The 18560-nt window shown below is 52.3% G+C and overlaps 2 protein-coding genes across 4 annotated transcripts; one reads left to right on the top strand and one right to left on the bottom strand.

Moving 5' to 3' along the window:
• Positions 1–52: 52 nt before the first annotated feature.
• On the bottom strand, positions 53–8533 carry TRUB2 (TruB pseudouridine synthase family member 2). Of its 2 annotated transcripts, none has more exons than XM_037008062.2 (8): positions 8397–8533; positions 7891–8022; positions 6357–6443; positions 5166–5227; positions 3962–4043; positions 2223–2295; positions 1586–1722; positions 53–684 (listed from the first exon to the last, which is right to left on the bottom strand). In XM_037008062.2, the coding sequence occupies exons 1-8, from the start codon at positions 8503–8505 to the stop codon at positions 398–400; spliced, it is 969 nt and encodes a 322-aa protein (XP_036863957.1). In that variant the 5' UTR covers positions 8506–8533; the 3' UTR covers positions 53–397. The 2 variants fall into 2 exon arrangements, with proteins under 2 accessions (XP_036863957.1, XP_017497327.2); XM_017641838.3 differs by having other exon boundaries at positions 6369–6443.
• Positions 8534–8539: 6 nt separating this feature from the next.
• Positions 8540–18266, top strand: COQ4 (coenzyme Q4). Of its 2 annotated transcripts, XM_017641839.3 has the most exons (7): positions 8540–9028; positions 9102–9233; positions 10349–10445; positions 10986–11088; positions 14991–15120; positions 15669–15762; positions 16262–18266. In XM_017641839.3, the coding sequence occupies exons 1-7, from the start codon at positions 8965–8967 to the stop codon at positions 16431–16433; spliced, it is 792 nt and encodes a 263-aa protein (XP_017497328.3). In that variant the 5' UTR covers positions 8540–8964; the 3' UTR covers positions 16434–18266. The 2 variants fall into 2 exon arrangements, with proteins under 2 accessions (XP_017497328.3, XP_036863959.2); XM_037008064.2 differs by lacking the exons at positions 14991–15120; positions 15669–15762.
• Positions 18267–18560: the final 294 nt, after the last annotated feature.

Below are 18560 nucleotides of genomic sequence, written 5' to 3'. Positions count from 1 at the left end.
TTTTATATATATATATATACACACACACACACATACACACACATAATTCATGTCATTTGCCCAATTTTTCTTGTCATCTTTTTCTTATTATTGTTTTATAAAAGCTCTTTATATATTATGGGCATTAGTTTGTAAACATATTTAAAATACTTTTGTATTTGTTTATCACCTTCTCACCACACAGAAGTTTTTTCCTTTTTGGCTGGGTCAAGTTTGCTGATCTTTTCTCTTAGAGCTTCAAAGTTTTATGTCACACATAGAAAAGAGTCCTCTACAGTTTGATTCTGCACAGTCATGGGTTCCAACTCATGAACAATTCTTATTTTATCTACCCGCTGCCACAGCAGCTGCCTGGCCTTTCGATGCCCTGCACAGCTCTCCAGCCTCAAGGTGGGGCTCAGTCTCTTGGAGTCTCAGGGCTGGCCTGAACCGGTGAGCTGCTGGGTGCCTGGCCTGGCCTCAAGCTCTTCTCTAGTTCCACTGCCACCCGGGGGGCTGCAGCCTGGATGGCATTCTGGATGCTCTGTAGGTTCCACTGGGTCCTCAAGAGGGCATCGTCCAGGGTGAAGAAGCCATCGCGTGTACGCCGCACTTGGGAGCAGACAGCCGTGCTCTTCAGCTCCAAGCCTATTTCATGCACCAGCCTTCGCAGCTGCTTCTGCGTCTCATGCATGCACTGCACCTCTGCCATGGACACAGGACAGGTATGGTGGTCAGCACAGCCTCTGGGGTCTGCTGATCTAGATTCACACCCCTTGATACGTCCGCTGCCTAATAACTTTAACAAGACACCTTCATTTGCTAGGGCTTTGCTATTCAGTGTAGCCCAAGACCCAGCAGTGGAAGTCGGTTAGACAAGCAGAATCTCAGGCCCCATCCTGACCTGCTGAGTAGGAATTTGCCTTTTAAGACCTCAGGTGATCTGTGGGCAAGATAATGTTCGAGAAGCACTGCTCTAAGACTTGGTTTGCTCATCTGTGAAATGTGTGGTTGTGAAGAGTCAAGAGAGAATTTATATAAGGTGCTGAGAATCAGGAAAGTCTAGGTCAGTGCTCAAGAAAAGGAGCCTTCACACTATCAAAGCATCTAATAACGAAAATGACAAAAAATGGTTCCTCTAAGTCATAGGAGTGGAGGTAAATCTATGGGTACCTTCCTCTGAAGTCAAATGAGTTTCTTATGCACTCATAAAAAAAAAGAGATGCAGTAGGAAAAAAGAAAAGAAAAGAAGACTTCATTAATAGGATCAACAGAGAAGAAAGGAGTTGCGGGGCTGAGGTGGGCAGGACTGGGGAGGTAAGAGGGGTGTCCGATGGCCCACAGCAACTTGAAACACTGAGTGGCTCAGGAAATGGGCTGCTCAATATAACCTTTGCTTGTTAAGGTCTAGTTTCAAAGAGATTTGGCGGAGATTGGGCAGCGTTTGTTCTGTGTGCTGTGTGACCGGCCACGTCTGGCCCAGGGCTCTGAAGAAATGGACCCCTGGTGTCTTGGCCAGCAGAGATCAGGGCCGGTGTAGGCAGGCCTCTGCAAGGGCATTCTGTGGTGACTCCCCAAACCCAGAAGCCCACCTTAGGCAACTTACCTAAGAGGAATTCTGGCGGTGCAAAGTATAGGCATCGGATGCCGGTTATCAGCATCGGCGACTTGCTCATGGGCCGGATCAAGCCTCTCACAGCCATCTCATAGGCCTCCTGCGTCTGCAGGTCAACGTTGGAGTACCTGGGGATCAGAAAGCAGCTGGAGAGGGGTTGTAGGGGTTGGGGAGCCGGGCTTTTCACCTCTGGCCCTGCTTCACTCGTGAAAGCTGACGTTCCTGAAGTTTTTCACTTGCTTTCCGTCTTCCCTGTCCCTCCAGCTGCCTTTGCTCGGGGATTGTATGCCCTTCCTGGCTTCAACAGGCACACATGCCAACTGCCCCCAGCCCAGCTTTGAACTCTGACCGTGTGGATCGGGCTCTCCTCTCCACTAGACCACATGTTCCCTGGGAGGCCAGGGGGGATCTCTTGTTCCCCTTGGTCTCCCTGGGTGGCTGGCCCAAAACCGTGGCACAAAGAAACACTGTGCATGTGGAAGGATCAGTGGTTCTTGTGCCTGGTTCTGGGCTCTGAAAAGAGGAGCCCAGGGCAGGTGGGGCCTACAGGAAGCTCGTGGGCACTTCCTGCTCTGCCGGCAGCTCCCTGAGGGTCCCTTCAGGGAGGTGTGAGTCAGGCCCCACTCACATCACCAGGGCCTTCTGATGGGATCCTTGGATCATGGCCAGGATTCGGTCCAGCTTCTCTCTGGTCACATGGTCTGAAAAAGCCAGGGGATGTAGGCACACAGGTGTCTACTGAGAGACTCCCTTCCTCCCAGTTCGCCCTGTGCTTGGAAGGCCCCGGAGGGGATCCTGGAGCATCCACTAGTCCCAGGGTTCCCAATTAGGGGGTTGAGAGTCCTTTGAGAATCTTAAGACCCTCTCAGAAAGATGCACTTGAACTCAACATTGTGAGGACATTTTCAAGGAGCTCACAGACTCCATGTTGAGGCCACTTTCTTCTGGAAATAAGGCTCAAAGCCATGGTGTGACTTGCTCAATATTCTCAGACAGGTCCTCTGAGCCCCAGTCTGGGATTTTCCATGTCAGGGACCCTGGAAGGGAGAATGTCATCTGCATGTGGAAACACGTGGCAAGAAGTGGGAGGAGCCATCTTCTGGCCTCACCAAGTGGCTGGGGTGGGTGGCGGCACTCAGAGATTCCACCAGGAGGCTGACCTTGGGGTCCAGCTGGGGCAGGTGCCAATTTCTGGCTCCAAAGGCTCTGGGCACAGGTGCAGTTATGAAGGCAGGCCAGCTTGGAAGGGCCTGGACCTCTCATCCCTTCTGTCTGGCTTCATTCATGCTGTTGTCTTACCTGAAATGCACCTGCCACTGCCTCCTCCCACCTCATTTACAACCCAGCGCAAATGCTGCCTCCTCCAGGAAGCCCCTCCTGGAGCACATCACTGCTTCCTCCTGGCTCCTGCCACTCTGCACCTGGGTCTCTTTCCCAGCATTTAATTTTATTTTGATTTTACATTATTTTTTAAGTTCTTTAAGAAGTTTAGATCAGCACCAAGCATCTCCCTTCTCCAAACTCTGGATTCCTCCCTACCATAAATGTCAGCTTGGTAGTCATCTTTAGATGTTTTTTGGATGCCTGACATACACCTACACGTACAAATATACTGTGTTTCTTTGCCACGTGTTTTTAATCTTATCCAGAAGATGTAGGGGTACGTCTGCTCTCCCCACTATACTGAGTTCACTGAGACTGGGGACCCCATCTGATTCATCATATGACTCCAGTGCCTGGCACATGGCTGGCACTCAAAAAACATGTCAAATAAGTAAATGCAATAGACCCTATGGAAAATGTTAGAACATGGGGAGAGTAATAAGTGAAGAACAACCCATCCGTCCTTCCATCCAACCATCACTCCATCTCCCTCCCCAACCCCTCCATCCAACCCTCCACTCACCTCCCTCCTCATCCACCATCCCCTATCCATCCCCAATCATCCACCCATCCAACAAGCCTGTGTCCTGGGCTCTGTGCTGTGTGTGACCACAGGAGGGCAACGACACAGTCCCTGCTCTCACGGGTGACAGTCTTGTAGGAAGATGGGAGTTAAATCACCGCTAATCCCTATCACCAATTGATTACTCCTCTGAGAGTCCATCTAGCCCAGGTCTGGGGTATAGAGAAGCTTCCCTGGGGAGGTGACATTTACACCAGTCACCTCTGTGACAGGAGGAGGCACAGTAGGGTACAGGGCATTCCTGGAAGACAGACTGATGTGTCCAAAGCCCCCCGACAGCCTGAGTTTGGTGTATCTGAGAGTAACTGAGCAGGAGCCTGCCTCTCGTCCGGGGCGAGGAACTAGGGGAGGCTGATGCGGGGCGGCCACAGCTGCTCCTCCCACCTGCTCGGGGCTCTCACCGAATGTTGTCTTCTCCACCAACGGCCCACCCTCACAGAAGTCCTCTGTGGCTTTGCCCAGGAGGCCGCGGACTGTGTAATCCTGCGAGGACATGGAGAGAGGACAGGGTCAGTGTCCCTGCTCTGAGCCTCAGCACTGGGGGAGGCACAGCCCAGCAGCCCACTCCCCAAGGCGGCCGGTAGGGAGCCCAGGCTGCCCAGCTGCCCCCCTGCTGCGAGGGAGGGGCACCACACCTCCCTGACTGTGAGCCCCTGCGGCCTGGCCTGCAGGCCTGCAAGAGATGCTGATGGCAGCACCAGGACCACGCATGCCTCCAGGTCTCTCCACCCCAGCCACACCTCCCAACTTATCCGGCCAGCCCCCCAGCATGCCCTGCCGGCTGCTCTCCACCCTAAACAGTGCCCTGCGCAGCCGACTGCCTCTGCTGCAAGTAATGCTGGTGCTCATGACGGGAGAGGTGACAGCAGGGACATCCACTGAGCACAGACATGTGCCGGCGAGTGTGCTAAGCACGTTACACGTAGTCACTGATTTCATTGTCAGAGTAACCCTACTATCATTCCCGTCAGAGACGGGGAAATGGAGGCACACAGATGATAAGTAAGCCACCCAAAGACCCAGGGTTGGAAAAACCTGGTTTTGAACTGAAGCCATCTGGCTTCAGAATTTGTGCTCTTAACAACCAGAAGTGTGGGTTCTCTAACGTGGCACCTCTGCACATGCTCCTGGTACCAGACTCCACAGCCCCGGCTGGGACACAAGCTCCCTGACGCCTGGACAGTGCCATCCACTTCTCAGCCATGGGGAGGGAAGAGTGGTGTCCTGATTAGGCTCTGGTGTCTGACAGATCCAGGTTCAAATTCCAGCTCTGGCCCTTGAAAGCCAGGACCCTGGGCAAGCAACATGCCCTCTCCGCACCTCAGTCCTCTAATCTGTAAAATGAGTTAACGACAGATCCCACCTTACAGGGAATTTGTGCGGCATCCCTGAGGGAGCCCAATGCAGTACTCAGCACGGAGCGGCTGGCATGTAGTAATGCCAGAGCCACCACTACATTATTGTTCGTCTTCCCTAGCACACAACGAGACAGAAGTGCTTGCTGAGGGCCTAGGTGTCCCCCATGGAATCCTCTCGGCATCAGAATCCCATCAGTGACCCCCAGGGAAAGACCAGGGTATAAGCAGCTGCTCCCAGCCCCGGTACCTTGGTGAGGTGAGCGCTGTACATGTCAGTGAGGAGGCTGCATCCATGTCCCACGCCGAGCACTGAAAGGCACCCAGGCCGATCTCACACCTGGTTCCCCCTTCCCGGGGACCACCCCCAAACCCTGCACCCACCATCAAAATACTCCCACCTCTGATGCTGCTGAAGCCATCAAGAGGGCAGGAGAGCTTCCTCTTCAGAAAGCAAGTGAGCACCACAAAGTATATGTGAAAATGCAGATTTCGGGGCTCCACCTCGATGTATGACTGACTGGTGGTGGGCAGGGGGCCTAGGATCCTTAGCAAGTTCCCCACGGGGTTCTGATGCACTCAGAACCCAGTGTGGCCCAGTCACACTAACTGGCACTTAAATCTGGGGTGGCTCTAAGCATGTCCTTTAATTTCCTTGGGCCTCTGGTTCCCCATCAGAAAAATGAGGATCAAAAATAACATCCCACCCGGGTGGTACTGTCGAGACTGAGACAATGCACAAGAGGCAGTCAGTACAAAGGAAGGGCCTGGGCGACGGGGGCAGCGTTGCCATTCCCAGCCCTTCCCTGGCTCTGCTTTTCCCTCTGGCTGAGAGAATGACTCTCCATTCACTCCTAGAGAACAAGAACCGGGAGGGGGGCATGACACCATGTCTGCCTGCCCGTGCCCAGGAAGTGAGACAAGGGGAGTGCGACTGTCACGCATGGAGGTTGTGGCCACTGCCTGACCCTGGGGACACAGATGGCTCATGACTCAGGGCTTTATGTGTCCAGCTCCAGCAACATCTATCCAGATCTTGGTCAGTGGGCCAGAGTCACACGCCTGGCCGCCTCATGGGAGTGATGAAAGTATTCCCTCTGGACCAGGGGCATTCACGAGCCACATGACCCAGGATGAGTCACCTAAGCCGCAGCCTCACTTTCTTCATCCATAAAGTCATAAAACATCTACCCAATATGGTTGTTGTAGTGAATACATGCACACAAAGGGTTTCGTACCACATGTCAAATGCAGGAATCACTTGATAAAAGCAGGCAACTGTGACTTCCCTCCTTCCATTAGCCAACCAGACAGGGGCAGGAATCAGTGGAAGAGGGCAGAGGGGGGAAATCACTGTCAGCTTGGTAGTGGGCGTAGTGGGCTGGGCTCCTGGTAGCTTCCCAATCCTCCCCGAAACTCATCACTGCACCCCCAGGCTTACCACAACACCTACCAAGCACCCCAGATGCCTGGGCATCCAGCCGGTGTCCCACACCAACCTTCAAGCTGGTGAATGCAGGTCCACATACTGGAAAGAAACAAACAAGGTTGCTTTTCTCAATGCATCAGCCTCAAAGATGACTCAGGCTGTGTGTGGAGACCTCACTCTTCGAATGCAGCCCCATGGAGCCCAGATCAGGGTCAGATCGGACTCGCAGGCTTCCTTACCATACAGAGGGGCCTAGAGCCATTTCCCCAGTCCCCTAGGCCCAGAGAAAGGTGTTCGTTTCTCTGCCTATCAACATTCCCCCAGGGAGAGGCTTCAAGTGGACTGGGCATAACAATGGGAATCAAGATTTTGGGGTCCTCTACTTAGCTCCTGCAGGAGAGTCCTTGGGACTATAAAGTGGAGGCTGTGAGCTCCTTATGCAGGTCCTGGGCCCCCAGTTCTACCCCCAGAACCCAGAACTCACTAGGTACTCAGGAAGTAACTATTGAATGAATGAATGACTCTCCAAAATACACACATTAATATATGTGTAGTTTTTTATATATCAATTATACCTCAGTAAATTGGATGGGGAAAAAAAAGAGTGAATGCAGGAATAAGCCAGAAGAATTTACACTTTTGTAGATCAAGAGAAATCCAGGGGAAGGGAATGGGATGATTAGGTGTCTACTGAATTTGGACTATGTTACTTAATGTCAACACTGAGCCTCGGTTTCCTCACTTGTGAGAAGAGAACAGGACCCCCATCATAGGGTTGTGGTAAAGATCAATGAGACAGCATCTGGGGAGAGCTTAACACAGTATCTGGAACACAGCAGACCCTTGATATATCCTCCTTGTCATTGTTATACTGTAGCATCACTGAATATCACTGTCAAAGGGATTTTAGAGGTTCCTGATCAAGCTCCTCAGTTCTCCTACAGCCTACCCAACACGTGCTTAATCTCAACTAGTGCCAGGAGGCTCATCAGATTTAGTTCCATTCTTGGACAGCTTTGTTGACTAAAAAGTCACTCTTCCCTAGAAGCTTAAAACTCCCTCCTTCGCACCTCTGCCTGAGAGTCAGTTTCCACCTGGAGTCCCAGAATAGTAAAGGGGTCAACAAACTACAGTCCACTGACCAAATCTTTAAGCCTATGTTTTTTTTGATGGCCCACGAGTTCAATCTTTTCATTTTTCAATGGTTCAGAAAAAAAAATCAAGAGAATATTTTGACATATGAAAATTATATGAAGTTCAAATATCAGTGTCCATAAAGTTTTATTGGAACACAGCCAGGCTCACTGCTTTCCATACTGCCTACTGCTTTTGCACTACAATGGCAGAACTGAGCCAACAAAGCCTAAAATACTCAGTATCTGGCCCTTTCCAGGAAAAATTGCCACTTCCTGGTCAAGTATTTCATACGCACTCTGTCCGTTCACGAGTCTGGGACAGTAGGAGTCTGAGCACTGACTGGGACACTGACTCCGGGCAGAGGTTTCTTCCGAAGTGATACCCAGGCCTCTGCTTGAATGTGCCTTACCCAGCGGATGGCTGGTGAGGGTGGGGACACTGGTGGCTGTGAGGGTCAGCTCCTTCTCTTCGCTGCCTTCCATGGGGCCCAGCAGGAAGCGAACACGCTGTTCAGGGGCAGGCGGCTTCCCGGCATTGACACCTGAGCACGCACAGGTAAAGGACATCTTGTCAATTCCGTTAGGACACGTGGAGGAGGTGGGACAGGGAAGTATCGAGATGCAAAAGAGATAAAAGCCCACGCTGTAGCGAAGAGAATAGCAGTAGTTAAGAAACAGGCTTGAGTTCAAATTCTGATTACTGCTTCTTAACTGCTTATGACAATACTGAATCTGTTTGCCTGTATGAATATAGGGAGAAACGAACAGGAACGGAGTGTATGGAACAGTTGATTAGGTAAACGCTCCACCCAGGCGACTAGGTCACATGACTTCATGTTGCTGGAAGGATCAGAAGAGAAGATGGATTCCCGGGAGAAAGAGAGAAGGATTCAGTGTCTGGTCCGAGGCAACTCACCCTTAAGAAGTTGCAATTCCACGGTATCCCGCAGGTGCTTCCATTTTAACCCGGGGGGCTTGTAGGCAGCGAAGAGCCCATGCAGCCGCGCCAGGCCCCTGGGTCTCATGCCTGCAGCCAGAGGCCCCGGCTCGCGGAAAAGCTGGACCTGTACGGAAACACCGAACGGCCCCGCCCCCAAAGTGTGGGCCTTGCCATGGGCGCCGCCATGTTTCCTGGCCGGAAGAGGCTCTCTTATTGTGCTCGGGGTAAAACATGCTGCGCAGCAGCAAGTAGGGCCCGATGCCGAGCCCTGAAACTAGCGGGGGTTACTTGGGGACTCTAGGGTGAGGTGAAATGGTGAGAGTTTTGTATCGGTAGAATAGGAGGCAGACAGGTCGTCTGGGTTTCCTTCCCATACTTAACGGTAGGGCCCTCTCCTGTCCGTGCTCAACTTTTACCAAGACGCCGTAGTCAGCCCAGTGGGGGATCGAGTTCTTTTGACTTCGGCGCTCCGTCGCCAGAGACGTTTGGGACGTCGGCCGTATTCCGCCCTTCCTCCCGTGGACGTGGGACAGTGCCCGCTGCCATGGCGACGCTCCGGACCCTGCACTCCCTCCGCCGGCTCCGGTGCCGCGCAGGGCGGGCTGCAGGCAAGTGGCGCAGGCGGGAAGGACTCTCGGGGGCGCCCAGCTCCTTTGACCTCAGCTTTCCCTTGCCCTGCAGACGTGCCCCTCCGAGCCGCAAGCCTTGGCGCCGGCCGGCTCTACCCCGAGCACATCCCCACCTCCCCGCTGCAGAAGGCGCTGCTGGCCGCCGGCTCTGCGGGAATGGCCCTCTACAACCCGTATCGCCACGGTAAGGCCGCCCGCGCCCGGGGCTCTCGGGGCAGCTGGGGGTCCGGGCGCGTCCTTGCCTCGGAAGCCCGGGCAGGTCCCGACCTCTGTCAAAGCCTCGGTTTCCTATGCGTAACTGGAGAATAGACCGGTCAGGGTACCCAAACCTAGATGAACCTCATAATCACCCGCAACGTTCATTAAAAATGGAGGTGCCTGTGTCCCACCTCAGTCCGGATCTGCCGAATGTGGGGAGGGGAGGGAGAAACCAGAGCTTCTGCTACTTCCCGATTCTATCATCTAGACACATTGAGAACCTCTGGACTAAATAGGTGATTTATAACATCTATGGTAATATCCATCAAGTTGCAACATCTCCCTATAAATTAAACTTTTGAGATGAAGAACCATGACTACCCTGTTCACTGTGTCGGCAGCATTTTGGATAGTGCCTGGCACATGATAAATGTCTGCTAGATGTAAAGACCAGAACATCTTACGGTTTTGCATTACCTTTTTACATCCCTCCCAGGTTTCTAAGTTTAGAAAGTACTGTTACTCTTACTAACAAACGTGATAATGCTAACTGCTCACTGAACATTTGTTCTGGCTGCTTAACTGCACTGAATAGTTAATATGCATGATATTTTTTATTTCTTGCATTACCCTTGCTTGTAACAACTATAAATGTCTAAAGGTATAAGAAAGGTTTTATGTGCACTTCACAAATTAGGACCCTGAAGCTTCGAAATGTGAAGCAGTTTGCACAAGGTCATCTAGATAGTGACTGTACCTGGGCTCAAACCTGGCACTGTGATGCTAAAACCTGTACCTCTCAACAAGGACGTTGTATTCTGTCATGATAATAGATGTAAAAGCGACTTAAAAACTCTTTGGAGTACTGTGCTAACCAGAGTCACCTCACTGTGTTAGATTAGTAATGATAATAATAACTATAGATACATATGTTGTACCCTTACTGTGTGCCAGGTGATTCACTAAGTGTTTAACATGAAGCCTCATAATCAGGAGGTAGAAACTATCCCTTTTTCATTGTGTAAGAAACTAAGGCTCAGACCAGACCGTGTGACTGACCTAAGATCATAGCCTCCATTCGTCCCCATTCTTTCCTTTCAGACATGGTTGCAGTTCTAGGGGAGACCACAGGGTGCCGTGCCCTGAAGATCCTCAGGGACCAAATGAGGAGGGATCCAGAGGGTGCCCGGATCCTGCAGTAGGTCCCATCTCTGCGTCAGGGGTTGGGAGCATTCTCTGGGGATCCTGATCTCTCTGGAGTCACATTTCGTTCTCCTAGGGAGCTCTTCTTGATATCCCGGCCCTGGATGGCTGCACAAGCTGGGTACTGTCCAACTCCATGAGTGCTGTTCACATAGGCACTATGATGATCCCTGGGTAGTACAGTGTGGTGGCCTCAGCCCAGTTCTAGCCACAGGGCTTTGTACCTTCACTAAGTTCCCATGACACATGCCAGCTGTAGCCCCCACCCCTGTAGTGAGTGCCCTTTGGAAGTATCCTGCTCACATATGAGGCCTGCCCTCTGAGAATGTGCCCCTATAGGCAGGAGCCACAGCCTCAGTTTATGGCGGTCCCCTCAGTCCTGCCACCATCCTGACCAGTGGTAGGTGCTCTGTTAGGACTTGGCCCCATTGCTGCTCTCTGCCCCTCCACCTCTCCCACCATTGGAGTAGCTGGACCTTTCACCTGCCTTCGCTGGCACTCTCCCAACACCTAACTCTTGCCTTCTGCCTTGCAGGGAGCGTCCCCGGATCTCACGGTCCACCCTTGATCTGGACAAGCTGCAGAATCTGCCTGAGGGCTCCCTTGGCCGCGAGTATCTCCATTTCCTGGATGCAAATGTGAGTTTCCAGCATCTGTGCATTTGGCAGTCACCAAAAAGGGCAGAAAAGTGACGTCCTAAGGAAGGAGGTGCCCTGAACTGCCGCCATGGGCAGTAGTGCTTTTCAGTCTCTTGTAGGAAGTCTCGGTCATGTCCTGTGGGACAGGCAAATGGGCCAAGAACATCATTCCAAGCAATAATACCAGCCAGCATTTATTAGCCTCTTACTGCATGCCAGGTGCCAGGCTCATACATGATCTCCCTGAATCCTCCAACCACCCTGTCAAGTATGTTTTATTGTTATCCCCTTTTAACAGGTGAGGAAACAGGCTTAGAGCAATTAAGCAACTTGCTAATTTCACACAGCTAGTACTAATAGAGCCAGCATTTAATTCTTAACTGCCCTTAACTGCTGCACTGTGTCCCTTGTTGTAGAAACAGTGCTTTTCCTAGGATGCGACAAGTTGTGGCACTCTCCAGCCCTAAGCAGGGAGGATGGGCTGGGGGTGGGGGGGTCCCAGCCTCTGAGGAACCCATTCATTTGTTCAGAATCTGTCATGTGCCATCCATTGTCCTGGGTGCTGGGGATGTAATGAGGTAGACGGATAAGGTCCTGCCCCCATGGAGCAGACATCCTAGTTGGGGAAGTAGACAATAAAGCAGCCAAAGGAAAATTTTCATTTAAAAATTCAGACAAAATACTGCGTACTCAGAATGTACCAGCCACTGTTCTCAGCAATTAGGATACAGTGAACAAAACCGGCCAAGAGCCTGCCCTCGCGGGGCTTCCATTCCAGCAGATGGGGCTGTGAGGACCACAGTCAACATGATAGAGGACAAGGGTCAGGGCGGGGGACAGTGGCTACTTCTGATAGGGTGGTCGTGGGAGGCCCCTCAGAGGACACTTGGAAGATGGGGAGGAGCACTCGGGGTGGGGGGACTGCCGAGTGCGAGGCTCTGCGTGTTTAAGAAAAGGAGAACGTGCCCACGTGGCCAGGAGAGGCGTGAGTCGGGGGAGGCAGCCAGTGGGCTGGGAGGTCAGCCGGGCCAGGCCCTGCCGGCCATGGGAAGGAGTAATAGGAACAATAGGAAGCCATTAAGGGTTTCAAGCAGGATAGTGACATGATCTGATTCATAAAAGGACCTTAAGGTATAGCTGAGCCACCTTCCTGTCCCTCCCTACATATCCCATCAAAGCACCTCTGCCCAGTGGCAGCAGGAGCCAGCCAGGCTGGAGGAGGTGAAGGAGTGAGTAAAGGTTGCTCAGAACTGAGTTTCTCAGCCTTGGCATGGTTGACTTTTAGGGCCAGATTGTTCTAGGGTACAGGGGTTGCCCTGTGCATTTTAGGGTGTTTAGTAGCATCCCTGGCCTCCACCCAGCAGATGCCAGGAGCTACCCCCACCCCACCCCCCGCTCAGTTGTAACAACTATAAATGTCTAAATATCTGCAGATACGGCAAGTGTCACCTGGTGGACAGGTGAGAACCACTGCTCTGGAAGATTCTCGTCCCTAAGAATCTACTCCCCATATTCTCCTGACATTTGCCGCCTCTGCCCCTTTTTATGACATCTCCCTCGGATTTCACCAGGATGCAATTATTTCATTACTGGGAAACCCACCAGGGTGACCTGCCCTAAGTGTCCCCCAGGGAGGGACAGCCTTCCGTGGAAGTTCCCCAGAGCCTTTTGTCCTGTTGCTGCGGAGGGGATGGAGCTTCCAGGGCCTCCCTTGGCACCTTACCCAGTCACAGCCCTAATTGTGATAACAGCCCTAGAGATTGTGACATTTCTAGAGCACTGTAACCAGCAGAATATGAAGGAACACCTTTGTCCAGAGATTTAGATCATAGTTCAAGGTGAGGACACCCTCCCTGAGGCTGACGTTGGTAGGGGGTGTGGTCATCCTTTGGCATCAAGATTACAGGCATGGGCTCTAGGTAAGAGTAGCCTGAATTACACTGATGGGCAGTGACAGCAATGAGGTACGGGGGGGGGGTGACTTGATAATAATGGTGAGTGTAATAACCACATTGTTTTTCTTGTGAAACCTTCATAAGAGTGTATATCAATGATACCTTAATATAAAAAAAAAGAGAAAGAAAATCTTTAAAAAATCAAAAAAAAGAAGCCTGAATTAGAATCCTGCCTCTCTTCCCAGCTTTATGGCCCTGGGCAAATCATTTGACCTCTCTGAGCCTTAGATTCCTTATCTGAAATAAGGGGACCTAGTGTTTATCTTCCATAGCACTTACATGGCTTATTAATAATGGGCGTTAACAGAATCAGTAATGGAATCCAGCAGACTTTGTTCAGACCCTGACTCAGCCTCTTGATAGCTGTGTGATCTTAGGCAAGTTACTTTATCTCTCTGAGCCTTGTTTTTTTTATCTGTACCTAAGGCTAACAGGATCTAGCCCTATAGGGTGGGGAAGACGCAGTACGATAATACATGTCACAGGTCTCTCACAGTGCTGGCGTGTGGTAGGTGCTCAATGACTGTTACCACGGTGATAACTTTCAGCTCCACACAGCAGGTAGAACTCTGCAGAAGAAATTAGGACCTAGGACTCAGTGAGCTCCAAGACCATGGCACTGAGCCAGCAGCCCCAAAGCAGTGAAGACATCAAATCTCTTGGGCTCTGGGTGGGCTGAGGAAGGACATCTTCCTGCCCTTGGGAACAGGAACACTAGGCTGCTTCCACTCGGCATGGGTGCTGCTGAGGACTTAGAGGGGCACTGGGTGGGTAAAGGGAGGGCAGCTGACTTCTCTGCCTGGGACCAGAAAAGTACTTAGGGCCGGCCTTTTACTCGTGCATTCAAATGATACTAATTCTTCCGGGCCCTGGAGATACAACAGTGAGCAAAACTAAGCCAGCCCAGTCCTGTGTGGCCTACAGACTGCTGCAACACTGTTCACAGAAATAGATAGAACACAAGCCACATAACTAATTAAAATTTGCTGCTAGCCTCTTTAATACAAGCAAAAAGAAACAGGTGAAAGGAATTTCAATAACCTATTTTGTTTAAGCCAGTATACCGAAACTATTATTTCAGCATGCAATCAATATTTTTAATATTATTGAGATTTCACATTATTTTCTTAATACCAAGTCTTCAAAATCCAGTGTGTCTTTACATGTGCTACAGCTCATCTCAGTTGGAACTTGTCACATTTCAGGGCTCGGTGGGGCTCCCAGTGGTGAGTGGCTGCTGTAGAGGTCTAGAAGAGAAACATTAACGATCCCACACACGAAACATCCCAGTACAATCGTGTCGAGTGCCACAGAAATGCACAGGTGCTACAAAAGAGGCCATACATGGACCTGATTGGTCTGAGGTTCAGGAACAGCCTCCTTGTGGAGGGGACACTTACGCTGGTCGTAAAGGATAGGTGGGAATCGTCACCGTGAAGATGAGGTGGGAGAGAGCACCCTGGGCTGGGGGCAGCTCATGTGAAGGATGGAGGGTCTTTTTTTTTTCTCATTGTATTTCTAATTGTGGCTTTTAAAAAAATGACCATAAAATTCACCATCTTAACCATTTCTAAGTGGACAGCTCAGTAATGTTAATATCCGCATTGTTGTAAAGCCAATCTCCAGAGCTTTTCCGTCTTGTACAAGTGAAACTCTGTACCCATTAAACAACTCCTGCTTCCCCCTACCCCGGAGGGTCTCTCTGCCATAAAGTCCAACAGGCTGTGTGCTTTATGCGTGAGTTGCAGTAGGCCAGGGGGCCACTCATCCCACCACATTCCCTGCCTGAGGCCTCCCGTGTTGGCAGATACGGACAGAAACAGAGTCCCCAGAGATTTCTGGTGGAGTATGAGTCTGGTGGGAGTGGTTGACAGAGTCAAAGAGAGGCCGGAAAATTGGGCCCAGGAACTGTTGGGAAGGGGTATAGGGGAAACTCATGGTTGTCAGAGGGTCTCGCCAGACACCCGAGCACCCACACGATTCGTGGACGATGAGGAGCTAGCGTACGTGATCCAGCGGTACCGGGAAGTGCACGACATGCTCCACACCCTGCTGGGGATGCCCACCAACATCCTGGGTGAGTGCCACCCCACCAGCCCCCTCGAGAGTGGGGGTACTCCAGCCAGCCTGTCTACTGGAGGCTGTCTTCAGAACCAGGGCAGGGCTCTCCTGTCTTTGCCAGTGACCAGTTAGTTAGCTGGCTTGGGGCCTTGTTTTCTGCTCTCTGAACCTCTTGGTAGCATCTGTGCCACACATCCCGTCCTCCATCGCCACCGCCTCCTAGGGCCTTCTCACTGACATGGCAGCATTCCAGCGCCAGGGCTCCTTGCTCTGAAACCCTTAGCACCAGCCGAAGGCCCGTAGGAACCGGCCTGGACTCCTCAGCGTGCACGAGTCCTCCGCATTCTGCTCCCAAGCCTCCTTCCCAGCCCCTGTTTCCCCCTGTGCCTGGACTCTCCTCTACCCCAAGCCAAGTGCCCCGAGGCCCAGCACGAGCCGGGACCAGGCACTGCTGACCCCTGGTAGAGATCAGAGAGGAGCGGACACCTCTTTTGGCCCTGCCATGAGCACCGCTAGCCTCTCCTCCTGGGCCCTGCTCACCTCCTACCTCGTTCCCCCCACCAGGGGAAATCGTGGTGAAGTGGTTTGAGGCTGTCCAGACTGGCCTGCCCATGTGTATCCTGGGTGCACTCTTCGGACCGATCCGACTCAGTGCCCAGTAAGTTCTCAAGTGGCAAGGAGTTGGGAGAGAGCTCAGAGAGGCCAGGGCTCCAGGAAGTGGGAAGAGCATGCAGCCTTCCTGAGCAGCCCTGGGTTCTCCAGGAAGCCAGGTGGAAAGAACGGGACAGAGAGGTGAAACTGGCCTGGCGTGGAGTCTCTGGGACAATGAACGTTCGTAGGACTCCAGGGGCTTTTGGGTCAGATCACAGTGTTGGGTCTGAATGGTGGTGCTGGGGATGGTGTGGCAACCTAGCATTAGTTTGTGGAGTTAGGTAGCCCTCAATTTAAATCTGGGCTTTGGCATGTTCAAAATGTGTGGCTTTGAGCACAGGATTCTACCTCGCAGAGCTTGTTTCCTCAGCTGAAAAGTAGGGATAATAACTGCCTCCTTCTTAGGGCTGTGTGAGGATTAACTGAGAAAATGCACCGTGAGTGCTGGGCACATAGTGTGCCTGGCCCTCGGGACGTAATACTTCTTTTTCTTCTGCTGCCCACAGGAGCCTGCAAGCACTGGTCTCAGAGCTGATCCCATGGGCAGTTCAGAGTGGGCGCAGAGCCCCGTGTGTCCTCAACCTGTACTTCGAGCGGCGCTGGGAGCAGCCCCTGAGGGCTCTACGGGAGGAGCTGGGCATCACAGACCCCCCTGTGCAGGTCGGGGGCCTGGCCTAGGCCCTGAGCCACCGAGCCAGGAGGGCCCGGCCTGGCTTCCTGACGCCCACACCCACCCCAGCTTCCCCTAGGGACAGAGGGCTCCTTTGCCATTACCTCTGTTCCTGTATGAACACTGACCCTTGGACATCATCTGTCATGATTTGTCATAACCACTGCTGAGTGGCTTTGAGGACCAACCCAGGAAGGAGCAGGCAGCACAGGGCGGCTCCAGGGGAGGCAGGAGCTGCCCAGAGAGAACCGCCCGTGAGCAGGAGTCAGCCATCTAGGCTCGTGCTGGAATGTCTCAGGTCCACAATCCCCGTTTCAGAGCCCTCCCTGCCAGCCACGGTGTTCTGGTGCCAGGCCGGGCGGCCTTCAGGAGGAGGGCTGCCCCCAATTCCAAAGACCTGAGAAGACGGAGGCGAGTCGGCTGTCTGCATAAAGGCTCCCGTCAGGCCGAGCACCTGCTTCTGCCCGGGACCCCGGCAGCCCTGGGCCACGGAGCAGCACCAAGGGCAGACGTTCCCCTTAGCCTGCGCTTCAGCTGCTTGTCCCGACTCCTCTGGTCTGAAGTTGGACAGACTAGGATTCAAATTCCCAACTCCCCCACCGTTTTCTAGCAGAGGAACTTAAAGCAGTCCTTTCCCTTCTCTGAGCCCATTTTTCATCATCAGTAAAAGGGGACTGAAAACAGCAGCCACCGGCCAGGGTTACTGTGGGGGTTTCATGAGGTGGCCCTCAGAAGGGCTTTGGAGGAAGGGTCCGAGGGACAGGCGTTGTTTATCACTGCGCTCGCAGGTGGGGGGAGGCAGTCGCAAGGCTGCATGTTCTTTCTGGAGTGGGAACGAGGCGTTTTCCTTGCGTCAAAGCCAAGGAGTGGGGACCGGCAGGGTGAAAAGTATCATCTGAAGAATGTGTGGCCCTGTCTTGGGGTTTAGAACCAGAAACACTCAAGATGGCAGAGCCTTTAGAGTTTTGGGGGGCCAGCTCCTCGTTGTGTAGATAGGGCAACTAAGGCCCAAATATGGGCAAGGAATTGCCTGGATTAATTAGAATCCAGGCCAAAAGACCTGGTTCATTTTCCTATGCCTCAGTTTCCCTGTCGATAATGAGGGCTACAGTTTATAGCTGTACTGTGTGCCTGAACACTTGAGGTGCATCAGCACATGGATGCCTTCAGCAACCCAACAGTGGAGGTGGTACTAGTATTTTACTAATGAGGAGTAGAACTGGGGCTGGAGCCAGAGGTTGTCCAAAGACCTGCCCAGCATTGCCACACCAGTGTCTCAGCCTCCTTTGTGCCCACCACATCCCAGTCCCGTGGCCCATAGGAAACTGAAGGCCTGTTTTGGAACCATGGCCTTGTTAAAAGGGAAGCCTTGTCCTGAGTTCTTTGAATTTCTGCAGAAGGAGGAAGGGATTGGGGAGCTCCCAGACCTCCATCTGTGCAGTGTAGGACACCTTTCCAGACTGCCAGCTGTCCACAGCTTTCCAGGGTCCCAGGCACCCCTAACTGCAAGTCAGTAAAAGAACAGTGCCACAGTTGGGGGAGAAAGGTCAGACCGTCAGATGGCTGCCTCTGCTCAGCTGGGGCACTCCCCTGCTCCAGCCACTAGGTACCTGGAGGACCTGGGCCTTTACAGCACTTGAGAGATGGGCACTGACATCAGGATTAGCTGGGAATGGAGTCACATCTCCACAGGGTGGCATTTTTGTCACCCGCTCATGACTGGAGGAAAATTATACTGGCAATAGCTACCTCTTACTGTGTTCCTACCACAGCCTGTGAGTCCCTGCCAACTTCTAGAAACTTCCATTCTTCATCTCAATAAACCATGTCGGTCTTCTTACTTTGGGAACAGCGCTCTGTCCCCACCAGGTCATCATATTGTCAACTCCTTGTCATTCACATCTGTGCTCCAATGTCACCTCAAAGAGACCTTCCCTGACCACCGTGTGAAGCAGCCGCCACGCACTCCATCCCGTCATATCACTTTCTTTGCAGTGCTTACCACTCTGAAATCATCTTCCTTGTTCATGTATGTACGCGTTCCATGTCTGCTCCAGGAGGGCAGGAGGACTGTACTTCCCTTCATTGCTCTGCACACACTAGGGGCTTGCTTACTGCTTCACTGTTGAAAACGG

Source organism: Manis javanica, chromosome 2 (genome assembly GCF_040802235.1).
Source record: "Manis javanica isolate MJ-LG chromosome 2, MJ_LKY, whole genome shotgun sequence".
Lineage (NCBI taxonomy): Eukaryota > Metazoa > Chordata > Mammalia > Pholidota > Manidae > Manis > Manis javanica.
Note: the sequence above shows the minus strand (reverse complement) of the source record. Positions and strands in the feature narration are given on the sequence as shown.

Excerpts from the sequence above, each read along its gene's own strand:
- TRUB2 (XM_037008062.2), bottom strand. The coding sequence starts at position 8,505 with ATGAGACCCAGGGGCCTGGCGCGGCTGCATGGGCTCTTCGCTGCCTAC. Across the intron at positions 6,444-7,890 it reads CCTCACCAGCCATCCGCTGG|TATGTGGACCTGCATTCACC; the intron begins GTAAGGCACATT and ends GTTTCTTTCCAG. Across the intron at positions 5,228-6,356 it reads GGTGCTTGGTAGGTGTTGTG|TGCTCGGCGTGGGACATGGA; the intron begins GTAAGCCTGGGG and ends GGTGCCTTTCAG.
- COQ4 (XM_017641839.3), top strand. The coding sequence starts at position 8,965 with ATGGCGACGCTCCGGACCCTGCACTCCCTCCGCCGGCTCCGGTGCCGC. Across the intron at positions 9,029-9,101 it reads CCGCGCAGGGCGGGCTGCAG|ACGTGCCCCTCCGAGCCGCA; the intron begins GCAAGTGGCGCA and ends CTTGCCCTGCAG. Across the intron at positions 10,446-10,985 it reads GAGGGTGCCCGGATCCTGCA|GGAGCGTCCCCGGATCTCAC; the intron begins GTAGGTCCCATC and ends TCTGCCTTGCAG.